The 12506-nt window shown below is 41.2% G+C and overlaps 1 protein-coding gene across 1 annotated transcript in view; it reads right to left on the bottom strand.

Moving 5' to 3' along the window:
• Positions 1-12506, bottom strand: part of LOC139453341 (1-phosphatidylinositol 4,5-bisphosphate phosphodiesterase epsilon-1-like) — a 369664-nt gene that overhangs the window by 164706 nt on the left and 192452 nt on the right. The window contains exons 5-6 of the mRNA XM_071235012.1: positions 7985-8231; positions 6244-6398 (exon numbers count right to left, since the gene is read on the bottom strand). Of these exons, the coding sequence (XP_071091113.1) occupies positions 6244-6398; positions 7985-8231 (402 nt within the window). The remainder of the gene's footprint in view (positions 1-6243; positions 6399-7984; positions 8232-12506) is intronic.

Raw genomic sequence — 12506 nt, 5'->3', positions numbered from 1 at the left:
AAGACCGCCTCCGTGTCTAGTGGTAGAGCGTCCGCCCGGAGAGCAGAAGGTCCTGGGTTCGATCCCCGGCCGCGTCAAACCAAAAGACGTTAAAAGATGGTACTTGTTGTTACCCTGTCTGGCGCACGGCATTAAGGGACTAAAACAAGGACTAGTCGGCTCGGAGTCAGTATACTGTGTCTCAGAGGGGTATTCATGTTAAACTGCGGCATGGTATCTCAGTGAGCTAGCACTATAAATCGGCATCAGTCCAGACTAGTACAAGCAGCCACACAAACACACACACATACATGCACGTCGCTATATAAGTGCAATAATCTTGGACGTGACGTTAAACCCCATTTCACCTCACCTCACCTGTTCCTAAAATCAAATACCTTATGAGATCTTATGAGATCAAAGTTAAAATAATAATACTCAAAAGTAGGGGTTTGAAAAAAATAGTGAGTGAATTGTGTTTAATGCTGCTTTTAACAGTATTCCAGGGGTGTGAGCAGTCATATCACAGGTGTCAGCTTAATGTGGGAGGAAAGCCCGAAGTGATGCAGGTCTTAGATGTTTACCACTTCAGTGAAACCGGCGCGAATTGAAATAATTAAACTTATGTGCGTATAATCGATATCAAAACATTCTTAATCGGTTGTTACGTTTAAAAAAATATATCCTTTAAACATAAATGAAATGTAAAAGGTCAACGTGCAACACAAATGTCTTGAGAAAATGGCATCTTTCATTTCAAAGGATATTTTAGTGTGCTGCACTAAATAAGAAATACAAAAAATGATAGCACAAATTCATTATCCACAACAACAATACTGTCATGTCCATCTCAGCTTCCAGAACGGAATTTCAGTGTGAAGAAGTCAGGTGAGGATTCAGATCTGACATTTTCTTCATCTTCTGTGTTTTGCAGGCCTATCAAGCTGCTTTATCCCACATTCCCTGAAGCCATGCTTCTAATTAACTACTTTTTGTCTGGGTAAAAAGGATTGAGTACACTAGAACGAGACATGTGTCTCACATTAGGACTGCACCAGTATGAGACTGAAGAAACTGGGCCATTAGTTTCAGACTGATTCAGCAGAATTCCGCAAAGGAGACGTGGCATCAAGTGGGAAGGACACTGCGTTGAAATGTACTGGTTACCTGCATACACTGACAGTGGTATCATTTTCGGATAATGAAAAGAATACTAAATATCGCCCAGCTCTTTTAATAAATACAAAGAATTTAAATAAACTATAAATGAATTGTAATTATTTGAATGTCATCAACAATTGGCATGTGTGCCATCTAACTGTACTTGTTGCCGCAACCACCTGTAATGTGACACTGTATGTAGGTGTAAGGATCTGCCTTGTTCTACCCTACTCTGTTATAAACGGTAGTGAGACCTAGTATATGGACCTTAAATGTGGGCTGTGTGTACTAGCTCCTATACTTGTGCTCACACCCCTTTGTATTGCTCCTATACTTGTGCTCACACCCATTTGTGTATAGCTCCTATACTTGTGCTCACACCTCTTTGTATAGCTCCTATGCTTGTGCTCACACCCCTTTGTGTATAGCTCCTATACTTGTGCTCACACCCCTTTGTATAGCTCCTATACTTGTGCTCAAACCCCTTTGTATAGCTCCTATACTTGTGCTCACACCCATTTGTGTATAGCTCCTATACTTGTGCTCACACCCATTTGTGTATAGCTCCTATACTTGTGCTCACACCCCTTTGTATAGCTCCTATACTTGTGCTCAAACCCCTTTGTATAGCTCCTATACTTGTGCTCACACCCCTTTGTATAGCTCCTATACTTGTGCTCACACCCCTTTGTATAGCTCCTATACTTGTGCTCACGCCCATTTGTGTATAGCTCCTATACTTGTGCTCACACCCCTTTGTATAGCTCCTATACTTGTGCTCACACCCCTTTGTATAGCTCCTATACTTGTGCTCACACCCATTTGTGTATAGCTCCTATACTTGTGCTCACACCCCTTTGTATAGCTCCTATACTTGTGCTCACACCCATTTGTGTATAGCTCCTATACTTGTGCTCACACCTCTTTGTATAGCTCCTATACTTGTGCTCACACCCCTTTGTATAGCTCCTATACTTGTGCTCACACCCCTTTGTATAGCTCCTATACTTGTGCTCACACCTCTTTGTATAGCTCCTATACTTGTGCTCACACCCATTTGTGTATAGCTCCTATACTTGTGCTCACACCCCTTTGTGTATAGCTCTTATACTTGTGCTCACACCCCTTTGTATAGCTCCTATACTTGTGCTCACACCCCTTTGTGTATAGCTCCTATACTTGTGCTCACACCCCTTTGTGTATAGCTCCTATACTTGTGCTCACACCCCTTTGTATAGCTCCTATACTTGTGCTCACACCCATATGTGTATAGCTCCTATACTTGTGCTCACACCCCTTTTGCTACCTCCTATACTTGTTTGGAAATAAATTATTATTGCTGTTGTTGTTGTTGTTATTATTATTATTATCATTATTATTTTTATTATTTCCTTTCACATAATACCAAGATTCTTCATTTACACCCAATGTTCTAATTCCTTTCTCCTCTTTCTCCCCAGTTGTGTTTCTAGGTTTGTCAGCACCATACCCGTGCCTGTGGGTTTCACCGAAGTGGTAAACGTCTGAGGCCTGCATTACTTCAGTCTTTCCTCCCATGCTAAGCTGACATGCCGTGCTATAACTGGAATACTGTTACAAGCTCCATAAACCCACCTGTCACTCACTCACTCACCATCTTCCTGTGCCAGCTTCTGTCTCTCCATTGGATTTTACATTTCAGCACTAACCACTCACATGATAGTCTTGTAGACTCCAAACAAACTAATTAAAACTTTCAGTTGACATTCTACACAAAAAAGTAAAGTATCTACAAGAACATGGAGTAAGAACAAAAGGCTCCAAGAATTAACAACACTTTTTCCTTTTCCACTAGATTATTTGAGCCCTCTCCAAAACAAGCTATTTGGCAACTACTAGGTCGCTTAACACTAAAACAACACATCATTCATTGATTCTTTTTACATAGAAACTTTTACAAAAGTAGCCGATCCCCAACTACTTCCTGTGTACAAAGAGCAATACAGTACATAATCCCGACAAAGGAGCTTCTGCGCAAACTTTGAAACTTTATTATCTTCCTGTTTCGATTTTTTCTCAGGATTTAACAAATAATGTTGATTACTGTACAGACTCCTTGAGGGGCTCCCAGCAGTCTCTTGTGAGAGCTTATAAGTTGTCAGGGTAAATGCATTAAAGTCTGAAGGCGCGTAGAGCTTACAGAAGACAGGACTACAATAGAGTTCACTTCTCAGTGTAACTCTGATATCTTAAGCATCTTGATAATGTAAAAATTTGAAACAAATACTGTATCCGATGTAATAAGCGCCCAGGGCGCTCTCAAAATTAGAAATAGGGGGCTCTTATTAGAATATTATTTCGGTGAAAAAAACAGAGTTGAAAGATAAATTTCGTGGTTTATGCTGACAGCCTGAAATGTTTATATACGACAGATATATTTTTCCAAAATTTAATTGCCCATATTTAAGGGTGCATATGACACACAAGTGCATATTATATGCAAATAAATAAGTCCTATGTACATTAATCAATTGGAAGGGGTGCTAATTGAGATTGTTCACTAGCCAATATATAAGCAAATATCACCGTGGGCGCTTATTAGTGCGGCGCGCTTATTACGTTGAATATGGTACTCATAATCTTTTTCCCTGACTTTCTAAATGAGGAGACACACACCAAATCTCCTTCTTCAAAGAGAATTTGTAGTACATTTATTATTTTTTTACCCTGTGTAATCATTCCAATTAATGACAATGATACTGACCCAAGTTCGTACCAGCATGTTGTTGGAGAAGTTGGGTCAGCCTGTTAACCTCCTAACTAGGACATTCTGGTCTTGTGTTTAAGTTCAACCCGTGAACAGCTGTTGTGAGCGCAATATCACTTTGTGTAGGTCCTATACTTGTGCTCACACACTCCTGTGTGTAGGTCCTATACTTGTTCTCACACCCCTTTGTGTAGGTCCTATACTAGTGCTCACACTCCCTGTGTGTAGGTCCTATACGGGTGCTCACACCCCCTGTGTGTAGGCTCTATACTTGTGCTCACACCCCCTGTGTGTAGGTCCTATACTGATGCTCACACCCCCCTGTGTGTAGGTCCTATACTTGTGCTCACACACCCCTGTGTGTAGGTCCTATACTTGTTCTCACACACCCCTGTGTGTAGGTCCTATACTTGTGCTCACACACCCCTGTGTGTAGGTCCTATACTTGTTCTCACACACCCCTGTGTGTAGGTCCTATACTGATGCTCACACCCCTGTGTGTAGGTCCTATACTAGTGCTCACACACCCCTGTGTGTAGGTCCTATCCTAGTGCTCACACTCCCCTGTGTAGGTCCTATACTGGTGCTCACACCCCCTGTGTGTAGGTCCTATACTAGTGCTCACACCCCTTTGTGTATAGCTCCTATACTAGTGCTCACACCCCTGTGTGTAGGTCCTATACTTGTGCTCACACACCCCTGTGTGTAGGTCCTATACTAGTGCTCACACACCCCTGTGTGTAGGTCCTATACTAGTGCTCACACACCCCTGTGTGTAGGTCCTATACTAGTGCTCACACACCTCTGTGTGTAGGTCCTATACTTGTGCTCACACCCCCCTTTGTGTAGGTCCTATACTAGTGCTCACACACCCCTGTGTGTAGGTCCTATACTTGTGCTCACACCCCCTGTGTGTAGGTCCTATACTTGTTCTCACACCCCTTTGTGTAGGTCCTATACTAGTGCTCACACTCCCTGTGTGTAGGTCCTATACCTATGCTCACAACACTGTGTGAAGGTCCTATACTGGTGTTCACACCCCTTGTGTGTAGGTCCTATACTGGTGTTCACACCCCTTGTGTATAGGTCCTATACTGGTGCTCACACCCCCTGTGTGTAGGCTCTATACTGGTGTTCACACCCCTGTGTGTAGGTCCTATACTTGTGCTCACACACCTCTGTGTGTAGGTCCTATACTTGTGCTCACACACCCCTTTGTGTAGGTCCTATACTAGTGCTCACACACCCCTGTGTGTAGGTCCTATACTTGTGCTCACACTCCTGTGTGTAGCTCCTATACTGGTGCTCACACTCCTGTGTGTAGCTCCTATGCTGGTGCTCACACCCCCTGTGTGTAGGTCCTATACTGGTGCTCACAAACCCTGTGTGTAGGTCCTATACTGGTGTCACACCCCGTGTGTGTAGGTCCTATACTGGTGCTCACACCCCTTTGTGTGTAGCTCCTATACTTGTGTTCATACTCCTGTGTATAGCTCCTTTACTTGTGCTTACACACCCTGTGTGTAGGTCCTATACTGGTGTCACACCCCCTGTGTGTAGGTCCTATACTGGTGCTCACACACCCTGTGTGTAGGTCCTATACCGGTGTCACACCCCTTTGTGTATAGCTCCTGTACTTGTGTTCACACTCCTGTGTATAGCTCCTATACTTGTGTCCACATCCCTTTGTGTAGGTCTTATACTTGTGCTCACACCCCCTGTGTGTAGGTGCTATACTGGTGCTCACACTCCCCTGTGTGTAGGTCTTATACTAGTGCTCACACTCTCCTGTGTGTAGGTCCTATACTGGTGCTCATGCTCCCCTGTGTGTAGGTCCTATACTGGTGCTCACACTCCTGTGTGTAGCTCCTATACTGGTGCTCACACTCTCCTGTGTGTAGGTCCTATACTGGTGCTCACGCTCCCCTGTGTAGGTCCTATACTGGTGCTCACACTCCCCTGTGTGTAGGTCTTATACTAGTGCTCACACTCTCCTGTGTGTAGGTCCTATACTGGTGCTCACACTCCCCTGTGTGTAGGTCCTATACTGGTGCTCACACTCTCCTGTGTAGGTACTATACTGGTGCTCACATACCACTTTTAGTTACTATATTAATGCATACCATTCCTGCGTTTTCATCAAAATGTAAACAAGAGAATTACATTTACTTCAATTATATGTATCTCCCACGACCTTGACCCTACCTGTATTACCTCTGACACGTATACTTGAACTTTCCCCACCTCCCTTGAATGAAGTGAACATTTTGTGGATGACCTGTTTTTTTCAGGAAACAGCGAACAAAAATACATTGACTTCATTGACTTATACGCATCTCCCATGACCTTGACCTTACCTGTATGACCTCTGACACGAGCCCCTCCAGCGATGCTGCCTGGAGGTGATGGTTGGGGCTCCACATCATGATACGGCCCATGGCCATGAGCTCAATGAAGCTGTCTTCTGGGGAATGCACTTGCAGCAAAGAGTTGGTCGTCAGTTCAACAAAGGCTGCAAGATGAAAAACTTTGACTTTGACACACTTTATCCAACATTTTCCTCACTATTTTGCCTTTTACACCCAATGGAATCTGTTTTGGCAGATAATTGAGACTGTATTTTCTCTGGCATTGACATTTTGAACCCCAGTACCATAAAACGGTAAGTCCCTTGGCGCATAGTAATAATGCTAATAAAACTATGTGTAATGATCCTGCTCATGTTGAAGTGTGTGGCTGCAGATGTGACAGTATCGGCAGCATTTCTGGATATTATTGATTAATGCATTGAACTGGATATATAACTTACTTTCAGTGTGGATTGTATTCAAATGAAACAAAAGCCTGATTATGTGCTGATAGTGACATCAAAAACAATTACATACAGACATGAATCCCTGCTGCGCCAGCTGTTGGAAGTTAACTGTATTCATTACATTATCAAATAAAAACTTCCTAAGCATCATATGTACCGTATTCGACGTAATAAGCGCCCAGGGCGCTCTCAAAATTAGAAATAGGGGGCTCTTAGAATAAAAGTTTGGTGAAAAAAAATGAGTTGAAAGATCGTAAATTTCATGGTTTATGCTGACAGCCTGAATGATACAAAAGAAAAGTCTGTGCGTAGTATACATGACAGATATATTTTTCCAGAATTTAATTGCCCACAATTAAGAGTGCATATAACACACGAGAGTGTATTATACACGAATAAATAAGTCTTCTGTACATTGATTTATCAGAAGGGGTGATAATTGGGATTGTTCACTAGCCAATATATTAGCAAATATCGCTTATTAGAGCGGGGCGCGTATTACGTTGAAAACGGTATATTTATTTTCTAGCAAATTTAAGTAGATGCAATGGACAATTACGCCATGAAATCCAATTGTTAATTTGCCTACCGCATCATGCAATATATTTTTGATGTTATTACAGACATCTGTTTCTATGTGTTTGAAACTCTCTGATTATATCTGACATTCGTCCATCAAATCCAGAATGTTCATAGTCACACGGCTCTGTAGTATCCTGGCTGCCGCCCAGTCATATACTGAACTAAAAAAAACTGGGGATCAAGAATATTTTGGGGGATATTTTATGAAAGGTGTGCATAGTTTTCACTACAAATACATATCCCCCCAAATAATTATGATCCTTAATATCTCAGAACAAAAAAGTTTGGGATTTGCATACATCTTATGTCACAGTGTTTGGGATCTGCATACATCTTAGATCACAAGAGTTAGGGATCCGCAAATGTCTTAGAACAGAAGAGTTTGGGATCTGCACACATCTAAGATTACAAGAGTTTGAGATCTGCATATATCTTATGTCACAGTGTTTGGGATCTGCATACATTTTAGATCAAAAGAGTTAGGGATCTGCATACATCTTAGATCACAAGAGTTTGGGATCTGCATATTTCTTAGAACAGAAGGATTTGTGATCTGCATACATCTTAGATCAGAAGAGTTTGGGATCTGCATATGTCTTAGAACAGAAGATTTTGGAATCTGCATGTGTCTTAGAACAGAAGAGTTTGGGATCTGCATGCATCTTAGAACAGAAGGGTTTGGGATCTGCACCGAAACTTACGCCGCCTATCAAAGAGGTCGACCCTTCCTCCCAGCTTGTGGAGCAGTCCCATGTACACCAGGATCCGGGCTGCATGGTACTTGACAAACTTGGCATACTTTGTGCTGTGGTTGGTGTAGTACCATTCATCTGATGGAAGCAACAGCTGCATCAACATGTCTGCAACTTCAGCATCATTGAGGGCTTGATGGTTGAGGGGGTTGAGGGCAATACAAGCCAGCGCTTGCAGCAGAAGGCAAAGAAGGTGCTGAAACAGATGTCTGGGATGAAATGACAGTTTCACATAGCATGCCAGTATATATCAACATGGGCACAGGTGGCACAGTAGTATCAGGTACCAACAGGATCTGCTGGCTCTGGGTTTGAATCCTATACATACCCTGATTATGAGTGAGTGAGTGTATGGTTTTACGCCGCTTTTAGCAATATTCCAGCAATATCACGGCGGGGGACACCAGAAATGGGCTTCACACATTGTACCCATGTCGGGAATCGAACCCGGGTCTTCGGCGTACCCTGATTATGATCCTTGGTCCGTCAGCACCATAACATGTGCAGGTCACTTGCACCCTGTGTCAATTTTAGGGAGTGAGTTGGTGTGAGGCTATTTTGAACAGTAATTCAGGTATTGTATGTATAGGAAACACGCCTCTGAGGTTTTGATTGAAAATGTAAACACAAGGGAGAGGGATTTCCTGACTCCTGAGTGTTTACATTTTCAACCAAAACTGAGGGATAGTGTTTTCTCTGGCATATAAACTGTCAAGAGTTGAATTTAAACAAAAAAATCATAATTTACATTTGCCCTGTTAAATTTGTAACGTGACGATTGTAAAGCCTGTTCCTGTTTACGACTGTTGGCAAAAGTAGTTGCTGCATGAGAATTTCAAGAAACAAGAAATATCTCGTTCACTCAGTCAACTTTCAAGAATGTTGCGATGACAACTTAAACCAAGGAGGAGTGTTTTATCCAACTTAGGAAACCGTCTAAATGAAAGAAATACCAGAAAAAAATAAGAAAACATTTGGATACCTTTAAGTGAAACAATGTGTCGCGCTATAAGGGAATTCGATCAAAGCATTCGAGAGGAAGACCACATGCAGCATGCAGCACAAACTGAAGTCATGACAAGTAAATTGAACAACTTTTCATCTCCTGCCCGGTGGCTCAGTGGGTTACAAAACTAAACACGACATTTGAGGTTGCAGGTTCGATTCTCATCATCCATAATGAAAACATTCATTTCTTGTCTTCAATTTTTAAAAATTGGTAGTTTGAAACAAGTACAAATTTCATCAACAACTCAACTCATGACAGGTTTTACCACGAAAAAATAAAACCTCCCAAGAGGTTATTATGAGTGAGTGAGTGAGTGAGTGAGTATGGTTTTACGCCGCTTTTAGCAATATTCCAGCAATATCACGGCGGGGGACACCAGAAATGGGCTCCACACATTGTACCCATGTCGGGAATCGAACCCGGGTCTTCAGCGTGACAAGCGAATGCTTTAGCCACTAGGCTATCCGACCACCCCAGGTTATTATTACGTACACCTAGCATACGCCCTGTCTAGTACTTGAAGGGGATAAAATAAGGACTGGTCAGCTCGGAGTCTTAGTAGAGTTTCCATGTTAAACTGTGGCATAACTCCCTGGTCTAGTACTGTACATGTACACCTGGCATACGCCCTGTCTAGTACTGTACACCTGGCATACGCCCTGTCTAGTACTTGAAGGGGATAAAATAAGGACTGGTCAGCTTGGAGTCTTAGTAGAGTTTCCATGTTAAACTGTGGCATATCTACCTGGTCTAGTACTGTACACCTGGCATACGCCCTGTCTAGTACTTGAAGGGGATAAAATAAGGACTGGTCAGCTCAGAGTCTAGTAGAGTTTCCATGTTAAACTGTGGCATATCTCCCTCGTCTACTTCAAGCAGCGACATGCATACAGTCATTATGTAAGTGAGCAGCATTAAACCACATTTCACCTCACCACCTCACCACCTCATAAAACAGACTAAAGATAATATATGTAGAACAACCTACTTGGAAATTGGAAACACACATTATCTGTCCCTGGTGAAAAATGTTGCAAGTCAAGGCTCAAGTTTTACAAAATAAACCATTAGTCCTCATGTCTCCTGGCTTAATTATTCGGCAAGTTTATCTATTGGTCTTGTCACAATCTAGACTAACGTCTAGTCTCTGAAATGAACGTATTGACAGAAAAAAAACAGTCATTAAAATTTCTCAAGAAAACATAAAAAAGAAGCATTGAGACTTTCTTCATTTTCCTCATTACAGTAAACTAGACTTGCCAAATATTATTTGGATGGGCAGTGTTGATTATATTTGATTCAGGGTCTCTTTGACAGACTAGTCACAATCCTAAGATTACAAATACAATATACAAACGACATATTGGAATATGTTTGTTTGTTTGTTTGTTTGTTGTTTAACGCCACACTCAGCAATATTCCAGCTATATGACGGCGGTCTGTAAATAATCAAGTCTGGACCAGACAGTCCAGTGATTGACATCATGAGCATAGATCCACGCAATTGGGATCGATGACATGTATCAACCAAGTCAGCAAACCTGGCCACCCGATCCCGTTAGTCGCCTTTTACAAGAAGCATAGACGCCTTTTACGGCAAGAATGGGTTGCTGAAGACCTATTCTACCCCGGAATCTTCACAGGTCTATTGGAATATGTACAGGAGGAAGCTGAAGAGTTGTGAGGGGGAATATTAAGGAAAACCCCATACATGCATCTATATGCTAACTTCTTTTTAAATCAATAATTATTTGAAAAAGGAAATAGACTGATTACAATGTAACCTTTCAGCGTGTGTTGTAATCATACAGGCATATGAAGTTACCATATTTCCTCTAATATATGAATTAACGCATTCACATATTTTCATGCATCAATTGAAGAAAATTTATTTTCCCAGTAGGAAAGAACTATTAGTTCCTGATCATTTGCTTCTGTTGAGGGCAAATCCAGTGATTGATATCATGAGCAACGATGCACATGGTCCGGGGTATGATGACACGTTATCAACCAAATCAATCCAATGTATTTAGTCGCCTCTTTCGTCAGGTTCCTGGCGACCTATTCTAACCCATAATCTCCATAGCTACATGACAGGAAACAGCAAGGATTTTCAAGAGGGTATACGGTACTGTTTTTTTATCACCATAAGATCCCATTTCATGAAACTATTAGATATGCTTTTTGAATTTACAGGAAAATGCACTATGTCACAGTGTTATCCAGCTCTTTGAGCTGCATCTAAAGGACATTTAACAAACAGGATGTCATTTTCTGTATTGACAAAATCAAACATGAATACAGCCTCACTCGTTTTATCCTTTCAGTACTATAAATAAAAAATAATTAACATTGGGTCCTAATGTTCATGACCCTATTGATTTTATAAAGGTTTCGATTTGTCAAGTTATAATACAGATGTGTATTTATCAAGCACCCATTTATCATACAATGGATTTTCACAGCGAATGCAAAGAGCCATTTATCATTGGACACAAGGGATTTTTGTAATATTGATAAATATCATTACACGGGGTATATTTCTCAGAATCTCAGAGAAGAGGAAATGAAACTAACAGTCTGAGTAGAGTGACAGATTGTCTTAGCTCTCTGGGGCTCCTCCTGATTAAGAAAAACAACACCGTCAAAAATATAAATTCTGACACCTGAGGAAAACATGTTTTCATTTTGAAGCAAGACTGTCTGAATATTTTCATTTCATGGTAGACATGCCAAGATGCAGGAGGCAAAGTAGTACTTTATAAAGAATGTTCATATCATGTTAGCTTTCATAAAACATCTAAACATTTAAGTTTTGCAAAATTTTGGGTTCGCTAATCCATAAACTCTGAGGAACCAAATACTGTAAATCTTGAAATAAACGCGTCTCCAAATTAATATGATTGCTGACGCCTCGCCAAAAATGTGACTCAAAATCAATGTGACTCCGGCGCCACACCCCATGCCGAGTGGAATGATACATATCCTTACCTTAATCCAATCAAACAGCAAATAGCACCGCTTATTAGCACTGATTTAAGCACATTGGTCATAACAATAAACAGTGTTTTCCTAAAAACAACACACAGCTTATATGTTTATTCTGTTGATTGGCATTATGGAAGTTCAAAGGCAATAAAACAATTGAACCAACAACAGTTAAATGATTGGAGTGGTCAACAATGCCTAGTTTGAGATGAGTGGGTAGAACTCTTGGCCCCAGCAGTGATAACTCACCGGATGCTGATTGTGCATTTCCTATTCTTTAACTGACATTGTCATGTACTTGTTACAAGTGCTGCTCAATAAACCGTAATTGTGTATATATTGAAGTTGGTATTTCCGCTATCCAAAGTGTGCAGTGAGGTCGTCTTATTGTTGATATTCATTTTGGAGACATAAATGCAAAGTTTCATCAATGCGAACAAAGACCACTCACATTTTTCGCATTTAATTCACACT

This window comes from Haliotis cracherodii, unplaced genomic scaffold, assembly GCF_022045235.1.
Source record: "Haliotis cracherodii isolate W230 unplaced genomic scaffold, xgHalCrac1.p SCAF_9, whole genome shotgun sequence".
NCBI lineage: Eukaryota > Metazoa > Mollusca > Gastropoda > Lepetellida > Haliotidae > Haliotis > Haliotis cracherodii.
This window is presented reverse-complemented; position numbering and strand designations above follow the sequence as displayed.